This window comes from Osmerus eperlanus, chromosome 10, assembly GCF_963692335.1.
Source record: "Osmerus eperlanus chromosome 10, fOsmEpe2.1, whole genome shotgun sequence".
Taxonomy (NCBI): domain Eukaryota; kingdom Metazoa; phylum Chordata; class Actinopteri; order Osmeriformes; family Osmeridae; genus Osmerus; species Osmerus eperlanus.
In genome coordinates this window covers 5,163,785-5,183,930 of record NC_085027.1, presented here as the reverse complement: position 1 = coordinate 5,183,930, position 20,146 = coordinate 5,163,785, and the positions used below count along the sequence as shown (strand labels likewise).

Here is a 20,146-nt window from a genome sequence, read left to right as displayed (position 1 = left end):
GGGGAGAACTTGATAAGTAAGATATCTATTTCAGATGGGTGGGGGCATCTACAGTATAGCCACATAACAACTTTAAAGCAGGTGGGTTGCATTTGAACCCCCCCTCTGAATGTGGCCCATCCCTGTGGATCACGGGGCCTCCGGAGATAGGATCCAGCCTCCCCTGGTCCCCCCAAAGTAGTCCTGACAATCTGCAAATCAGAAATTAGCATTAACAACCAAAAAGCTGAAACTCAGTTTTTTGAAATCTGATAATGTATTCCTTTCCAAGGTCAAGGCTGGTGCTGGAGCCATGTTAAGAGGCCATTTACCAAATCCAGCAACGCGGGCAATCAAAGGTATATGATTTCACCTTTTCTACATTTAACAAGACCTTTTGATGTTGGCAGTGATGTAACATCTGCTTTTAAGTTGGAGGGATTTAAGGGAGCCCACGTTTGTAGTCTGAACCAGACGTGGGGAGAAAGAAATTAAACTTTGGTCAAGTTGTAGATAGCGCATGTGATTTGAATGGAAAAACGAAAGTGAAATCAAACAACCATGTCCGAAAGGCAATCCCCGACTGAACTGTGGCAGAGACTTTGGGGGATGGAAAGGGGGGGGGGGAGGGGGGGGGGGTAACATTGTTCTGGAGGAGGTTAGGGCTCAGGGTGGGGTTGACGTTCCTTCTGGACTTGATTAGTGCAAGGCCATGCCAGTGTTCTGCTCAGAATCAGACCGAATTGGCCTTTCTCACTGCTGGCATTCCAGCTAGGCATGGAAGCACAATAGACTACCATTTCACATCGAGGAGTTCTCACTTCGATCTCAATCAACAGCTCGAGCTGCTCTGGCATGGCCACTTTAAAGCGAGAAACTGCGCGGGTATGGTTTAACTGTTATTTTTAGTTTGTTTTGTTTCTCTAAGTTTACTTCTATCTCCCTGCTGGGCCAGAGAAGAGGAGCACTCACGATGAACTCATCCCAGATGTCAGTCATGATCTAAACCACAGACCAGGAGGAGATGATCAGATCCCCTGGAGGGGGGAGAGATGATCACCTCAGGCCTCAAGTGGGCAAAGTCCAGGCCCATTAGCTCTGAGACAGAATCCGGAACGTCAGGTTGCCGTCCTCAAACACAGAAATAAAACATAATTACGTCCAACAATATGACAGGAAGTGGAGAGGAGATGGAGACGAAGACGAACGTGGGGAAGAAATATTCCCAGAACCATCTGGATCCCGTTGAGAGTTGAGTGGGTAGGGACCTTCAGTGCCTACACAGCAAATGAGAACCAGAGGCCATGGGCGATTGAACTATCATTGGTGGAAATGTAGTTTCATCCTGTAGGGTGGGGCTGGCTGGATGAATCCCTATCGTCTGCACAGACTCTCACAGGAACCTGGTCTGGTACCAGTTAGCCTTCAGCACAACACACTTAACTGCACATGAAAGCAGGTCAGGTCAATTTTCCCAGCTCTGTAGAATAACCAGAGCTAAGTGATGATGACTACCAATTGGTTGGTCTGTGCTTTTTTTCACTACCGCAAGATAAAATCCAAACTTAAAAACAGGCGTGCGATAATGGAAGATAAATCTACGTTTACATTTTCTGTCTGTGTAATACAAGTCCACCTCACTGCATAAGTCTGTATTTTCATCCCGTTGGTGTTGGCCTAATTTGGAAACTCAATCAAAGAAGACTGGCAGGACCTCAACTCTTCCTTTGAGAAAGGAGACATTTTCCTTACATTGCATGAGGGTCTTTAACTTTTTTCACTGAGGTTCTAGCATGTGTTAACGTATATTCCTGATGTTATTGAATCTGACACTGCTATGCCAGAAGAGAACGAGGGAGAGGAACCCAGTTGTTCTTTATTGCTTCAGCCCTACAGTCTAAACCCCCACTACACCCTCCAGTGAGTTCACGCTCCAGCTGTTCTGTCAGGGAACAGAAGAAGAAACTCCAAAACAGGATTTCTTTTTTTTCTTTTTCAAGAAGAGCAACCTTAACATAACTGTCAGCTCAGCGAGGATTACTACTCAATGGCCGGCTCCCTGCTTTTCTCCGTAATCCGCCCCAAAACTCCCAGTGAAGCCTTTCAAAACAATTTATGCAAACAAACATCAAGCACAGCTATTTGTATTGGCACCACTTCTCAGTGTAACCGGGCTCAACCAGGACCAGATGGGCCCTGGTCTATCTCTCTGTAGAGCAGAGGCAACCATAGAGAGCAGGAGTGCGGGTGGGGGGGTGAGGGTCAGTTTGGTCGGCAGACAGGCTCCATACGTCCCAGACTTCACACTTCCATCCTCTAGCCTGCTGAAGAGTCCTCCACACACCCTTGCCCCACAACTTCTCACATTCCTGAGATGAACCGAAAAGGTTAGGGAGAACGAGAGAGAGGTCCATGTTTCTCATGAGCCTGTGGTAACAGTGTGTTATGAAACTCAACTTACAAAAAACCCTGCTTGCTTGGTAGCATCCTTCTTACGAGGAACACAACTATAGATGTCAATGGATATGCTATACAATCACACGGGGACATTGGCTTTAGTGAGAGATGGACATACTGTCAGAGAACCCATAACGGTCATGTTAATGTGAACCGTCCCTCCTCCAGCGTTGACAGCTGTGGCTCTGGAGGGTAATTGGAGTGACAGTAATGAGACGTGTCTCCCTTTTTCTGCGGGCCAGGGAGATGGACCATGATGCCGCTGTGCCTACTGCTGGTCCTCTCCCATCAAGGCAAAGTTCAGACTGGAGCCAGCAGCCATCTTGGGAGAGACCACACATCCACAAACATATGCAGCAGAGATGTACAAATGGCCCACAGTCACACACACCCACGTACTCGTTGGACCAAAATACATATTTGAACATTTGCGTGTCCTAGCAGGAACGATGAAGGAAGATACAAACCCCCAAAATGCCACCACAGAAGCTGTGACACGCCCAATATAGACACGTACACCATTTTGCAAACAAGAACACACAGACACAGCCTGAGGCTTTGAGAAGAAAGATGGCACACATAGATACCTACACCCTCACACACACACACTCTAACACTGCCAATCACCACACAACCTACCCATACACACACACATTGCCAGATACCCTGAGGAGAACATAGACTCCCTCTTTCTCACACACACACACACACACACACTAACAGAGCAAGCAAGGCTCTCTATAAGCAGTTATTTCCTAGAGTCACTGCCAGTGCTCTCTGTCAGTGACAAGCTACAAATCCCTGACACCACCACTGATGATAGCTTTACAGTACAGCCTCCAGGGGCCTCTGCCAGCCAGCCTCTCTCACACACACACACACACACACACACACACATACACACAACAAGGGCTACTGGGTTGTGTACATGGGGGTGGCCTGCTATAGTACTGTTACACTGTTGTGCATTTATGGACTTCAAGTTAAGCCATATTTAGATCCAATATCAATCAATATCCGATAAAGATTATTGAATTAAAAAGGACAAAGCATGATGTGCCCCTATTATCTTTAAGCATGAATGACATATTTTATTTTTGCCCTTTATTTATTTTACTCCTGTAATAAGAAACAATACATTGAGATACACCTTTATTCTCACAAAAATGTTCTTCAGGTAATTCACTGATGGTTGACCTTATTGTAATAATGGTTATGATATCCTCCTTATTCTTCCCAGGGTAGATGAAGTCTTAATCACTCCCCCTGTGTGGTCAAATTATTCACCAGCCTTGCCATGTTTGTTTAGGATTTAACAGGCCACTGGAGTCGCCACATCCACGAACAGTTCAGCATGTCTCATTAGAATATTTATTACTTTTCTTTCCATTTTGGATAAATTAGCAATACTAATAACACTCTCGGAGTCAGGTATGGGTAATAATTTGGGATCATGAAAGCTGTGGATTCATCTGGATATGAGTATGGTTTAATGAGCTCACCTCTAGGTTTGCGCTCATACAGTACACTGGTTGTCGTCCTACTTCCATCTCTCTCTCTCTCTGCCTGCTTTGCCTTATTGCCATTTCATTAAAAGTCCTCATATATCTGATGAAAAAGCACCAAAGCTTTGTGTGATTCATTAAATCAGCATAAGAAATGTATTAAGTGGGAGAAAGATCCATGCAGTATGGGCGCCCTGTGTTGACTTAGCCTCTGCCTGGCCGTGTGGGATTTTCTTCTCTCTCGACTGCTCATGGGAGATCATCTGAACATAAAGCACAGTAGTTACCAAAAGATCCTGGCTGGAGCAACTATGAAAACGTCTCACAATAAAATAAATCCACTCGGTGGCTGCTTATTAAATCGAAGATTGAAGGATCTGGACATTAAATATCCCTAAGTGTGTTTGGTATAAACCCTGAGCTACTGATTGTCTATAAGTGGTTGGCCTAGTAGGCTAGATACAAAAAAAATAAAAAATAATGTATAGCCTTTATATTTATGTTTTAAACAGCACAGACGAGTGGCTTAAGTTCCATCACAAATAGAGTTAATTTTGGTTGATTCAGATGGGTTTACAGTGACTGCTGCACATGCATTATGCATAAGTCTCTCCATATGCACTTGGGCCATCATGCATGCCCTTGTGGAGTGCATGGACCACGGGAAAGCAATGACAGGACACAACTTCTCTTCACACATTTGCTTATGTTGTGAATATAGTTATACAATTTAGGCATCCCACCTTCATGGGACTGTTTTGAGGAATAATTATGCTATCCTCCCAGCACTGACACCAAGACAGCCAGAAGACGAGTTCCACTGCAATCCCATCGAAGGGAGCGTTCCCTCTACCTGGAAACAGCCAGTGGCAGCCATTCGCTTTAAAAATATCGTTCCCATTTCTATCTCTCCGGTTAATCTCTGAAGAGAGCATCCCATCTCCACCCGCGGCTCTCTGGCGCCACTCGAAGAGAAAGCTCGTAATCGCAGATGCGTCTCGGGGGATTTAATGCGAATTCCATGTGTTTAGAGAGGCACTGAAATATTGTACTCTTACTAGACTACAGTATATCACTCTAGACGCTCTAATCTTGGATGGAGAGAATCAAGTGGGTGGCGTTTGGGGACACAGAGGGGAGTCGTCACCATTGTTTTTGCTAATGGAAAATAGTTGTGTTTGAATCGAGAAATCATAATTCAGCTCATTGTTGTTTCTGTGTGTGTTTATGGAGCGCGTGTGCGTGTGTGTGCTTGCGCGTGCGCGCACGACCAAAGAGCGCTTAGAATAACACTGAATTGCGTGATAGTGAGCGAGAGGGAAAGTAGGTACGGGTTGGGGTGCTTATCTAATAATGCCTAAAATTATTTCTCAATCTATTCACAGCGAGGGTGCGCTATTTATTTCACATAGCCTACTCCAAGCATTATTCAATTAAAATGCAATCCTCATTTCCCCATTTACTGGTATTTAATTAGACCGGAGCAGTGTTTCCAAATACTTTTTTTCCACACAGCTCTTTGAGTTTCACCTCAAAGGCATATTTTCACTCCGTATCTTGCTGGTTAAACGAGGGCATGTATCCATTTGTTAATTGATGCAATTACGCATTATGCGTAATGGTCACGTAGGTCTCCAGGCACGCATCAATCACTCTTCTATTGACCTGCCAAACCCGTTCCATCCTCCCATTCTGGGACTGCCCCTCTCCTTAATAGAGAAACATGGGAACATCATTGTCATTAACTTGGGGTTGGACCTCTGGCCGGACCGACAGAGGCGCACAGAGGTTGTGAAGGCTTCTGGGGTTCTTGATTCAACTACTGACATAAACAAACTGAGCACTTGTGCTGTGAAGTGTGATGAAGTGGGAGTGAAGTGATTGTATGATAAATGCTGTGTTTTATGAGAATTCTGGTATATCAACGTATTCTGAGATGTCACAACTGATTAGGTAGGATATCTGGGTTTCTCACAATACAAATTAACTTGAGCAGGATGAAAATTAATAAGGCGTCCAGAGTGACTTGAAGTTTACAAAAGAGTGTACGTAGGCATACAATAACATTCACAAGCCGGTTTTGTCTTGACGTTGAATACATTTCTGAAAACAAAAAATAACAATATGGTGTAGCTGAGCATAGCCAAAAAATAACACTTTCTTATACTCCTTATAAACCAAGAAATTCTATCGTGCAAAACCAAAGGGACATGGCGTGCACATTGCACCTTAAGAAAACGCTATGTTAGATGTGATTGGCAAAGACATTATTCTATCCTTGCTGTCCTGTCGTTCCGGGATTACAATGACGTCACACTGATACCCTTGCATGGGTGAATGCTAAAGAACTATAGAGGCACAAATAATAGCACAAGCAGAGTCCATATCTTGCAAGTCTTACGTTATCCTTTAAGCCTTCTTCAGCTAACACAACAACAATTTTGTACTTAATGACGCTTAATTTCATTTTCTTATCATTTCCTTTGGGGGGATTATTCATTCATATAAAACTATCTGCAGCTGGTAACAGCCTCAAGTCTCCCTCCTAAGTGCAATCATCTATTATTGAGCGAAAGGCCGTGCGTGGAAATGTGTGTAAGGAGTTGGATTTGAAGTAGAATTGGTTACAATCGATCAAGGGTGAAGAATATTGCTGATGGTAACAAAAGAAGCAGCCATGTCTTTCTCTCAGTTTGGATATCCCTACAATGCAACTTCACAGGTAAGATATTTTCAAAATATATACCAGTATTATCTATTTTACATTTTAAACAATATTTGTTATGTTATATTCCAAAAGCTCCTACTCTGTTCAGATGCAGCACCGCTGAGTGACAGCTGCTTTAATAGTATTGACAAGTATTTTCATTAGGAGCTTTTCATGAATCTAAATATGAATCAATATAGCTACATACTGTCCAATTACTTTGAATTATAAATGAACTCACGTGTTGTTTTGGTAACAAGACATAATAAAGTAATAACGTTTAATTGCGCAGATATTGAACATAGACTCTTTTATACGTATGGACAAGGTCCTTGAAATGTGTTGAGTGAGATATTATCATCTTCAATTTTGGACTTGTTTTTGCTTGTTTGGCAACAACTGGATTATTGCATGAGACAAAAGTTCTGTGAACTTCAATTCAATTAGGAAAGTTATTTCCCCGTCAAACTTTTACTTCAAGAGTTGTGTTTATATTTCATATTACATTACATTATTTCGTATGTAAAGTCAAATTGCGTCATCAATGTAGACTATCCGATAGGGTGGGTATTTTGGAAATGTACTTATGTCGAATTTGACATTTTTTAGAGCTACAATTTAAAAGATATAGGCGCAGGCATATTATTTCCAAAACGTCAATGTTTTTGCGATTAAACATTCAGAATTAACACACTGAAGTGTAGCCTGTAGGATATATTTACAAATACAGCTTACACATCTACACATCTAGCACGTCGGCTTACCGTTCATGCCCTACTATCTAAATCAAAAAAACAATATCCAGATAACAGTTTATACGGGAAACGCGAATGACATGTCTATCCACAATTCTTTTCATGCAGTTTTTCGTGTCGGCAAACCCCAGTACGACTTGCTGCGATTCGATTTCCAGGTCGGTCTCTGACGGGACAAGCGGGTCCCAAACTGCCGCCACCTTCTGCTGCCCATCCTACGAGAACCGACTCTTGGCAAGCACACGGACCGAGCTCAACGCGGCTCTAGGGATGTACAGTTCGCCCTACGCTGCCGCGGCCGCCGCCAGCCAGAACTATGCCAACTACTTTCCCTACAGTACCGACCCCTCGGCTATCTACTCAACGCTGGTAGGTGCAGTTTAATCTGATAATGTATGGGGGTCTCCGCTCGATCGATTAACCTGGATGTTGATCAGTCGGCATTAATTTTCTTTTATACATTCCAATCGGAGGGTTTAGGGGAATCAGATCTAGCAGATTGAACATTTTGATAGAACACAGGACACATTATTTCTCACAGCTTTCCTGTATTATTTACAGTTTGGAGAAAGAAGGTTTGAGGATAATAATGAAAAATATGTTTATATAAACTCGCTCTTTCATATGTAATCAACAGATTATATAGGAAATGTCCAACAAATGTAATATTTACCTAAAAAACGAATGCAAATATTTTTGTCAACGACATAACTTACTTTTTTTTCCCAACAGAATCCACAGTATGAAATTAAAGATGGCTCTGGCACTTTGCACTCTGGAATAAGCCAGTCTGCAGCCTATTACCCCTATGACCATTCACTGGGCCAATACCAATATGACAGGTAGGTTCAAACTCACCTTGGTCCAAATGATCCACTGACTTCAATTTACGTAAGTCATAAAAGCGACAAAAGTGATAATACACTGTGATAATACTGTGTCATGTTTGATGGACGCCTATGTAGCCCCTGCACAATTTACAGAATAAACCACTTTCTGATCATATCAATTCAACATTGATTTCTAGACCAAAGCTGCATACATTTCAGTCAACACGCAAGAGGACAGGAGCTTTGTGTCAATAGTGTATGAGGTATTTTGCTTCTGGGGCTAATGGCTGACGTGTGTTGCAGGTATGGGACTGTGGACTTTAATGGATCAGCCAGGAGGAAGAATGCCACCCGTGAGACCACTAGTACCCTAAAGTCATGGCTGTACGAGCACCGTAAGAACCCCTACCCCACCAAGGGGGAGAAAATCATGCTGGCCATCATCACCAAAATGACCCTCACCCAAGTGTCCACCTGGTTCGCCAACGCCAGGAGGAGACTAAAGAAGGAGAACAAGATGACCTGGTCACCAAAGAATAAAGCTGGGGATGATAGGAAAGATGACCTGGATAAGAGTGATCAAGAATGTGTTACTAAAGGTGCGATACTACTAGAATAGGATTTTTTTTTTAATGTGTTGTGATCACACTTTAATCTTTAGCAAATACATTGCAAATCCCCCCCCCCCCCCCCCAATTTTTTAAAATATATTTAATATAATAATATTTCAAGATGTAGCAACAAGTAGGTTACAGTATTTGGAAATTGTATTGAAAATGTGAACAATAGTCTACACTCTTTAACTGTCCATATGTGCTGTCACCTTGACCTCCAGATTCCAGTGATTGTAAGGAGGAGAAGGACCTGCGTCTGAGTGACCTGGAAGACATGGACGAGGAAGACTGTGACAAGCTGGACAGTGACTGTGAGAAGGTGACACCAGAAGATCAGGAGCTCGACAGATCCATGGGAGCAGCTCCTCCAAAGAGAGATTGCAGTTCTGAGATCCCCCTCCCCAACAGCTTCCAACCTTTCCACTGCAGCATCAAGAGTGCACCTGGCCTACCCTCTGACTTCCTGGATCCCATGGTGTCCAAGCCCCTCTCCTCCTCCATCGCTGCCCCTGTGGGAAACATGTCCTTGGCTCATTTCGGGGTGGCGGACAAGCCCCGGATATGGTCCCTGGCCCATACTGCTGCCACAGGGGTCATCCTGGGCTCTCACCCGGCCTCTGAGCTGAGAACAGGGAGCACAGCTGGAGACTGCCAGCTCCAGGGCACCAGGCTCACTGGGACTCCTAGCGGACAGTGTGGGGCCCTCAGAGGCCTCCAGGATCCTACTAGCCAGGTGTCCAACGCAGAGAATCCCTTCCAGGAGGGCCCAACCTTGCACTCCAAACTCTACAGCACTGCTGGCAGCTACAGTCACAAAGCTCTTCAACTGCACTGCTCCTCCTACCCAGCACTGTCTGACATATGCCAGTACTCCACTATTGAAGGTAAGACAGTATATATATTTATTTCGTATGGACAAATAACACTTGCCAATGTGACTGTGTTCAGATGTCCAGATGCATTATGTTCATTTGAAACTTCCTCACAACAGCTATCAGTTCCAGGTTTCTAAGAGGCTTTCGACTGTTGCTTTTCAGGGTTCCCCAGTAGGAAGGCCGAGACAGAACCATCGGAACTCAGTGACACGTGTGTGACTCTGTTGGATGACAAGGTCACTGCCTTCAGACCTGTGATGAAGAGGTGAGGCAGGTGAGCCACTGAGCAATGACATGGAAGAACTGACCTCACTGCCGAGCTTGCAAGCTCTGTCTCAAACACACACTTAGAGCAGTAAATGAATGTTACTTGTAGTGCACTTCAATTGAACAACCATCTGATAATCCAATCATGTTGAAGTTGTCCCGCAACTCGCAGGTTGATGGTATTACATATGTCATGCCATAATGTCCATATAAAATAAGTATTGGATTAACTTATAGACATTTTTCAGACAAAGTTTCAGTATTCTAGACTACCAATGGTTAGACTGGGGTTGGACTGTAACTTAGTTACATAACTTAGTACTCAAGTCAGTCACATTATCTGGAAATGTATCAATGCATTTCCTATACATGTATTTATACAAATTATTTTCTTGTATTTCTTTTTATAGGTTTATGGAAACTCCAACCTTGAGCAATGGGACATTTATTTAGCCAATATTATGCACTAAGAACATGGGATGACAACGAGCGTCCTGACACCTGGGAACTACTTGGCTCTACCGCAGGGAACGCTGACCCTTGTTCAAACTGTGGAAGCAGCCATACTTTTGCACAATATTGTTTTTATGGTGTTGATGACTTTATGCAAGACTTTGAAATGCAATGTACGGTATGAGAACGGACGGTCAATTCACATGAGATACAATTGGCAATCGTAGTGTAGCAATCTTATTTATGTATTTATTGTTACTTTGTGTTCAATCTATTTATTTCGTATGTGTCATTTTACTGTTTTGTTACATGTTTGTGTTATGTTTCAATCGTGGTTATGTGCTTTTTGCCTGGTTTAAGTGACAGATGCTTAGCTTGTTGTTGGTCTCTCTATTCACGATAAGCACCGCGTCTGGAGGACTATTGAGTGTTAACCCGAAGAAATTGTGTTGTTTTCCACAAATACATTGTGAGCTTAATGTGTTTGCCATTCATGAACATATTTTATAAGAATGCGTTTTTTTCCAAGACCCTCGTTTCAGCGTCATGATTTCCAGATGAACTTTCAGTCAGCCAATTAAAACATTTGAGGCTTTGCACTTGATCAAAGTTTATCTTTTTGACTCGGCGCATAATACAAGAGCATTGTTCGAAGGTCATAATTCAGCAGAATACGTGAATGAACTTTACAAGACGGGGAAGAAAGGGGACATCATCTCTTCATTGTCAACATCTAATCAGTAGTGACATCAAACACTTTGTTACTGTTCAGGCAACCAACGAGGCAGGAATACGAATGAATGCTGCGTTGTCCCCGGAGCAGGGAACCGCTGCAATAACTTAATACTTGTTGTTAATTAAAGGGTCATTTGCAGGATGAAACCCAGGAGGAAAATTCCAACACCACATTTAGACTACATTACTTTGATTTTGATGTTTTTGTCTGTTCAAACCTTATAAATTATCAATATATGAATTAAATCAATAGGCATTTAGCTCAATCTGTTGGCTCTGACAATGAAACACGTAGCCTATAAGTAGGCATATTGTAATCTGAGAAATCTCATTAGAACTTGATTCAAATCGAATAGATATGAATGCCCTCTCCAATGTAGTGTAAAAACACTTGATACCCCAGGAAAGCATGAGACGAAACTGAAAAGGGTCTTATGAATCCAACACAAGACTCCGTTAAAAAGTTAACCTATTTCATAAGGCAAAAACTGTGCTGCAGTAAATTACCTTTTACGAAGCATGTAAACTAAGATACAAAAAGATAAACGTAATTTCAGGTCGGATTTAGGGGATTAAAGCTTGTCATAAGAGTATTATTCAGAGAGGGTTTGGACAATGGGGGACTTTAGTTGAGCATGCACTATGTTACCGCAATTGGGTTTTTAACAAAACTTCCCAGTGAAAGGGGTGATGATGACAATGATAACAAACAGTAACAGAGACCTGTGTTCTTTCATAACTGTCATTTGTCGACCTTTCAAGCATATAAATCCGCCCAATAGGCCAACACAATCATGAACTTGTTTTGGTTGTAAAATAGTGAGTGTTTCACAAGTCTGTATTTTTATGAAGAAAGGGTACGCTATGGGTTGACCTCCACAGGCCTAAACTGACCCGGCAAATGAATACTTCGAATTTTCTCACCTCATTTGATTTGTTTTACACAGTTTGTCAATCATTAAAGTTCCTGCACCATTTATGGATACCTTTCCGTTTGAAGGTATAAAAGGGGTCCATGAGGCCACATAAAGTGAGGATGGCGTGATGAGCATCCTCGAAGTTATGTGATTTTCTTTTATTAAAGGTCATCCGACTGTGATTTCAGATTATCCATCAAGATCAGCATTGAATGCAATCTGTCCTACAGGCGAGATATGTTTCAGGAAATCTCCCTAAATATAATCTCAGGAAATCATATTTTGAATACTGTTTTGATCAAAAGAATCAGAAGGAGAATAACGGAAAATCACATAGCATGGAATTTCAGAGCCAATATTAATATTTCATGAAAATATGGAGTGATCTCAATGTGCAAATTCATTTTTCCAAAATGACATGTTTTGTGAACGTCATGAGTTATCTTATTCATCTTCAAGATGTCCTCCAAAAATACCACAAACAAGTACATCCATTGATGTGCAAAGTATACCAACAACATGTGTCTAAGGGATCTCTATACATTACACATGGAGAGTATATCAAATATTTAGAACGAAGTTAATTGAAATGGGGGTTGTATAGAAAAACTGCCAAACATTATTGAAGGTAATGATGCATGCGCAATGGGATTACGAGGATGGCCCTGTACCTGGGTGAACCCCTGGATAATGGCATAGTATAGGCGTACTCTACTAATCAGCGTCTGTTTTAGACTGCTAATAGATCAATTAGTATGTCTTACATGTGCATTACACAAGACTAAAGCAAGAAAACCCTGAGTCAATAATTATATGGGTATGTGTGCCTGCAGGCCCATAAACGAATCGCTGTTATTCCATAGTTCATCGGATTCAGTCAAGAACCAGGAAAATGCACGATATATTCTTTGCAACAGCACATAAACATGTTCATGTTTTTGGAACTACGGTGCATGCATGGGAAGAACAAAAATCATTTCACGTGCAAATATTTGATCTTTTAGGATTGGTTTTAGACGAATATAAGAGATGTTTGTGCTGAATCTTTAATCTGAGACGAGACATATTTATTAGAATGAAATCTCTGTGATAAACAATGTTTTGAAACAATAAGTTAGGTAGGCTATGTAGGATCTAAGTCACTAATACACGTGTTCTTCCGATCCCTGAATTATTTTGTAATTTGGGGAGGGGTGCCTGCAGGGCCTAATCCAAAACAGATTTTGGATAATCTTTGACGATGAAAAAAACAAGATAGGCCTACACAGTAAACAAGAATACTTAAATAGGGTTAACAAAATGACGTTCTTATCCGTGGTACGGAAATGAAAATTAATCATATGAGCCGTGACCATGCCTTATTAGTGACATATATCTGACGTTGTCAGGGATACAACAACAAGCTGTAGGGATCAGGGGCGCGCCCGCTCGTGCTGCCCAAATAATGAACATTCATCCACAAGTGTGCAGTCGAACCTCCTGCTGTCAGACATTGACCTGTGGGCCTTTTCTAGGTTGACAGCCTTTTGGGTTTGGATACATACCATTTTAAAGTAATGACGCTATGCATCGTTTTAAAGTAATGGATGCCATGCAGAAGCTCAACCCTTTTATATATGTAGCCTACTGTATACACAAAAAATGAAGTGAATACTTAAGTATCAGGACGTTGGGCTCACACCATGGCTGAGCGGTGAGGGAGTCGGGCTAGTAATCTGAAGGTTGCCAGTTCGATTCCCAGCCGTGCCAAATGACATTGTGTCCTTCGGCAAGGCACTTCACCCTACTTGCTTCAGGGGGAATGTCCCTGTACTTACTGTAAGTTGCTCTGGATAAGAGCGTCTGCTAAATGACTACATTTAATGTAAATGTAAATGTTATGTATTCATCTTTGGCATGTAACAAATGGCTGTGTCTGTGTGTGAATTATGTGTGTGATTTAGCACTTTAGTTTTATGGGATTCAAGGACAAGTCTATCGGATTATCAGCATGAATATATATATACACAAAGTATTTTGGAGAGAACTATAAACGACAGTAGAGACACCATGCATTGTCCTGAATAATATGAAAGCATTTTAATATTAAGCCTGCACATCTCACAATTCATCTTTCTAACTCATTCTAATGCAGTTCCAATGGGCACACAAGGACAGAGACCGAACTACCGTAAAAATGTCCTTTGCTCTGGTCTTCTGTGGACTACAATGCCAAAGGTTGGCAAGCGGTTAATTTAAGAGAAAGTATTATCAGGGTTTTTCATCCCATCCACACATCACATTTGAGCCTCCACTTAATGAGAATGTGCCTGCGATGTACAATCAGATGGATCTGACACACCAGCAATGGCCACTTCTTACTAATAGGAGCCATAATAACAACAACAACATCTCAAACAACAATTTGCCCCCAGCCTAACAAAGGAGCCAAAGTGGAGGTGGCATTTGATGCGTCCCACGCTGGGGAAAGAGGGCTCATAAAACAAAGTCTTTGTACCAACGGCTCAGGGTTCAAATGTTGATGATGGGGACAATATACACACTTCATTACATTTTGTCAAAGGGCGCAATGAAATGTGTATGGGACATTGTTTCTGTGCATGTCTCCCTCCATGGAATTCTTGGTTGCCGATGTCGCTACAAGGTCTCTGCTAATGAGTTTTGTCAAAGATAATTATGGGCTCGGTGGAGTGTCCAGAGTTGGGATGAAAAGCCGGCTTTGTGTGGAGAGGGTAGACATTGCATTGCGACCCCTGGTACTTCCGATGCCCTCCAGGTGACCTGGAGCATTGCTGGCCCTCAGTCTCTGCTCCAGAACCTGGGCCTAGGCTCCACTCCCACCCCTACCAACATCAGAGCTGTCCTTTGGGTGCACTGGGCTACTGCGGCTCCCCTTGCCCTCCTCTTCTATGTCCTCAACCTGATCCTAATTTGCTGCAGTGGCACTTGGCGATAGATACCATCTCCGGCCTAATGTTCCCAAGGCCAGGAGAATGCTCCGATCGGCATCTCCTTCAGAGACAGGGGGCTGGTGGGGACTGGAGTCTCCACTGACCCTGATGTGGAAAGGGAATCAAGGCCTGTCCTCTGGAAGTCTGCCGCTTTGCTCTTGTTTCAGTTCACCAACCACCTGCTGCTGCTTAATTGTGAATGGGACTCTGGGGCTTAGAAAGAAGTGATACTATTAAGGCGAGGGTCACTCTGTAACAAGGCCTAATACATTTTCTTTCATGGTTTCTAATGCCTCCCAGTCTTTCCCACGAATGCCAGGTCAGGATTAGGCTCAAAGGGATGGCCTAGATGGAGAATGAGGACACAAGGGAAGCTTTCTTCTTCGCTACCTGCTACTACCTGGCCTCACATGGAATTGCAATGACTACCAACATCTACGTTTCATCAACAGTAGGGTTATGGTTGATCATTATGACAAAGTCGGTCAATAAATGTCGACATCCTGAGGTCAGGCTGAAGTTGAAGCTCACTTCTCAGATCATCCAATCAGTCAGCTGGCACTGGCTAGGCCTGCTTGCATTGCATATGGACCATTGGCTCCAACACATTGGAGTGTTCTGGTGTTTGACAATGCTTGGTAACAAGAGGGTCAAGAAGTCCCGAACACAAGACATGGGAGAGGAAAACACAAAGGAAGCCATTGAATAACTAACCCCGCCGAGGCCAGATCAAGAGAAGTTCTCACTGCCAGCCACCAATCCCCCTTGTTATATTTGTCCCCAAAAAACAGCGGGCTTCTTCCTGTTATCTTCTCGCTCTTTTCTGTCTGTCTGCTGAGGTGGCAGCTCCTCAGCCCGTGACCTTGAGCAGACGTTGATGACGACGACGTCGGCATAATCTTCTGTGTCATTTTAATGCCCTTCAATAATCTCCCCATTTCTTATTTAATCTCCTCTCTCCACTTGGGGGTTTTCCTCCTCTTTGTGTTAGTCATCTGTTGGGCTTCAATGCCCGCTGCTGAGTGTGTGTTTGACTCTCACACAGGGTGTATCATGTCATGGGCCTAACCACAATCCCTGTGGCATAAATCCCAGCGTAGAGAACCTTACAACTCAGTAGAAAAAGGCCCTTCATCACTGACAGACACTCAGCGCTGCACAATACCGCCGAGGTTAGCAGGCGGCATGCTCAAACAGGTACAAAGTAGGCTGATTTATGGAGGTGGAATACACGGACAGAGTTGCTAAATTATTTGTTTTTGACACGCTTGTGTATATTGGGATTTCCCACTCAAGCCTAAGCCAGGGAAAACATGAAATCCCGACGTTGATGGCGCTGAAGTGTTTGTAGCTCCTTAAATGGACAACGAGCACGGAGCAAAGATCAAGGTTGAATCCTGTCCGCATTTTCTCCCGTTTCCATTCAACAGTCCTTACCTTGTGGTCAGCCAATACGAATGCAGACGACTGCCGACGCACAGCACCGGGAGGAGCAGCACCCGTGTGTCCATGGCCCCTGGCCCCTCAGCTGCTTCCTTCAGCATATTCATCGGTCGCTCGCCCCGTACGAAGACGGCCACTTCCTCTCCTCCGTTCCAGCCCGCAGCTTTTTTACTCCATTAGTTTCATCGGCATCATGCAGGAAGAGGAAGGCAGGCTCACAGCGGGGCTGTGTTACAGTATAGCTTCAACACCCCTCTTTCACTCCGCTCTCTGCTTGGGGGCCTGTCTCTCTGTGTGAAGCCCCAGTGCAGGATTAGACACTGGAGTGCAAGTCAAATGATTGTTGCGCCTAATGGAGATGACTCTTTACCTGACTGATGTCTAAATCGTCCAAACTCACCAGACGCTACTGCACTACATAGGTTGAGATTAGGGCCTCCAAAGGCTTAAAAACATGCTGAGAACGAAATATACAGTATTACGGGAGTGATTACTGCTCCCATGGTAACATCTTGTGAGGAGAGTGCACAAAGTACTTCAAATACCAGTTTTGACAAGCAACATAATTGATCAACTAAGAAACGTCTGAAACAATCCCAACAACATCAACCAGTCACGGTAGCAGAGTGACAGTGGGCGTTGTCATGGTAGCATGCCAGCCAGCGTCATGGCGCTGCTTTGGAACCATCCGGCAGAGCACCAGCGAGACAAGACGCATCAAAAGAGGGGGCAGTCACAACACGCTCCACATTCTAAAGCACAAACGTAAACAGCTCCTCAGTAGTGCCTGGGGGCAGGGGGGTGGTGACACAGACCACACATTGTCAGGGTTGGCTTTTTAAACTCAGTCCCCCCCACCTTCCCCACCATCAAAAATAGAACAGGTCCCATTATTCGCGGGTGGGATTTCTCTCAGCACAGGGCAACCCGCCCAAACCCCTGCAGGCTGGCTCCAATGACGGAGAATCATAATTACACTATTTTTTTTTATTGGCCGTCTTATACCAGCTATGACTGATACGACTCCCAACTCTAAACGTTTCCATTCGCTCTTTTATGTGGTATGAGCAGAGAAGCCACAGCTTACCGCGTCTTTCAAAGGTGGGTCGACAAATATTTACGGCCTGACGTAAAGTCACATTTAATCAGGTTTCATGACCCATTGCAGAAGAATCTGGCCCGGGAACATGCTCATCTCCTTCATAATAAATGGTCCTTCAAAGCCCCACTGTGCCCCCTTCATGTGGTTGTCTCCAAATAACAAGTGACATGTTTCCGTGGAATCACTCTTAGTCAGGGACTGTATCAGAAGGCAAATGCTGCTCACAGTGGTAAATGGTGGAAATAAATCAGTGACCTCCCTCTACTGGTCAGAGTACTAACTACAGTAGAGATGACAACCTGGTTTCTACTGTAGCTTTGGAGTCTCAAAAAGACTAGGAAATAGAAACCAATAGATTAACAACCTAGAAAAGTTTGAAAAATGCTCATTAACGTGTAAGTTAATCATTTGACTAAAGGATGATGTAAAATGTAATTAACCGCAAACTGCCATTCATGACAACAAAGAAGCAACATTTAAATAACATTCATACAACATAAATGTGTGCACATATTCATATACAAGGTTATATTTAGAGGGGTAAGAACTGTAGTTTGACACAAAAGTGAACCTCATTGCAAATATGAAAAGACTGGTTGAGAAGAAAAAAGCAATTGAACAAGAATGATTTAAAGTTGAATTCAGTGGCCTTGTTCTCACTTACAAACCTACAAAATCCAAAGGGATTCCACAATTATCCCACACTCCCTCAAATGTGAGATAAGCAGATGAAGATATAACAGATGATTTGGTGATTTGGTGCTGTACAGACAGATTGTAAAAAAGATCGGAAGACTATTCATAGAAATGACTTCAGCAACATTAACAAAACGTATTGGCCTCGTGTCACAGTCAGTCATGTCCTAATCCCTCTTTTTGGTTTTACTCCTTCACAATTGTCCCTGGTGTAATCATATTCTGTGTTAGAATGGTCGAAAGTAAAATGTAGATTTATGACACCAATATGTTCTTTTCCATGCTTTAGCAGCCCATAAGGCAATATGGGAGGGCTCTGATAGTGAAAACACATATTTTCCCTGTATTAGGAGTTATGGGGATAGTGATACTTAAAATGAAAGTCATAAATCATATTTCCCAACTATTATTCCATTTACAAAAGCATGGTTCTGTCATTTAGGTCATGCTAATAGTTTGGGTTTGAGGTTGCGGCCTCCGAGAATAAGTGTGTGTGGAGCATCGAAAGGACGTTTTCACTTCTTCACAAGGAAGAGGTCCCGGGACAGTCCCTTTTCTTTCTAGATATTATCTCCATCTGCTCTGTATTTCACTCCCTTTTGTGCCCTGTCTGTCAACTGAGTTTCCAAAGTCAGCCTCCTTGTGGTCTTCCAGCAAGACCCCGTGACAAACTATCGGCGCAGTTTTGCACTCTCCGAGGCACCGTATGCCAAGCACAGAACATATTAAATTTGTTACTAATTTTAAACTTGGCACAGCAGCCCGTGTATCCGCCACTGGCTTACTGGAGGGAGCGGGTTCAACCCCAATGCGACCACAACCACAATACAAACAAAGCATAAGGAACAGCAGCTCCCAGTGTTCTACTGACAGTAAATGTTTAGAAAAAGGACTTTCAAAAATAACCAACTGTAATAGAATTAGTGGGAAACTGGGGCCTTGCAGGGTCCATGTTTTCCTTTTTTAACTTGGGCACAAGATTAAAACTGAATGTGAAAAGCATGAAAACATTTGAGGAATGGTTGAGGCTTCCTTAGGTATTTTGAGTCTCTTTCATCTATGACTGGTGAACTGTACCAGTACTTAAGTAGCCTAAGTTTTCAGTATTACAGAATTTTCTAAAAGTGGTCAACACTTTTTCTGAAACTTTTCTTTTCTTTGCTTTTCTTTACTTTTAAGATGAGTGTATTAACTACATATAGTACAGATAATACAAATTCCAGCTCTCACTTTGACTCAGATATCTAGTAGCAACAGTAAAGTAGTGCAGCAATGCAGTTAGTAAAGTAAATCTAAACAGATCACCTTCACACTAAAGAAGGTAAAGGCAGGCTATGACAGTGTTCAGACTCAGCACCAACTAGTTCATTTAGATTCCTCTGACCTCACCAGTCTCTCTCCTGAATATGACAACAAGGTCAGAGGGTGGGGGGGAAGGGAGGGAGGGAGGGAGGGAGGGAGGGAGGGAGTGGCCATTGGACAGTGTTGTGTTAAAAATAAATAAATTGGGGAACATTTCTTTTTCATTTCTCTATCTCTCTCTACCTCTCATCCCTATTGTCTAAGTGGCCATGTTATTGTGTGCTAGTGGCCCCAGCTGCATCTGTCACCGATGGAACTGCAGTGACCTCTAGAGACCGTTCTCTCCACATGCAATATGGAGGCTCTGTGACAGGATTTTGGCACGGGCCAGGTAGGATGACAGCATCTGATTGCAGCCAGGTTGACTCTGGGAACTGCTGGAGGCCAGGAGTAGGTTGGACACAACATTGCACACACACACACACACACACAGATGTAGCATACAAGCACACACACTCATTCTCACTCGCTCTCCCTTCTTCTCTTTCGCAGACACAT

General features: G+C 43.1%; 1 protein-coding gene across 3 annotated transcripts; it reads left to right on the top strand.

Moving 5' to 3' along the window:
* The first annotated feature begins 6,314 nt into the window (after positions 1–6,314).
* On the top strand, positions 6,315–11,421 carry irx6a (iroquois homeobox 6a). Of its 3 annotated transcripts, none has more exons than XM_062471217.1 (7): positions 6,315–6,663; positions 7,562–7,772; positions 8,136–8,245; positions 8,537–8,832; positions 9,069–9,731; positions 9,885–9,987; positions 10,400–11,421. In XM_062471217.1, the coding sequence occupies exons 1-7, from the start codon at positions 6,650–6,652 to the stop codon at positions 10,440–10,442; spliced, it is 1,440 nt and encodes a 479-aa protein (XP_062327201.1). In that variant the 5' UTR covers positions 6,315–6,649; the 3' UTR covers positions 10,443–11,421. The 3 variants fall into 3 exon arrangements, with proteins under 3 accessions (XP_062327201.1, XP_062327199.1, XP_062327200.1); XM_062471215.1 differs by having other exon boundaries at positions 7,512–7,772; XM_062471216.1 differs by having other exon boundaries at positions 7,512–7,772; positions 9,885–9,996; positions 10,400–11,419.
* The last annotated feature ends 8,725 nt before the right edge of the window (positions 11,422–20,146 follow it).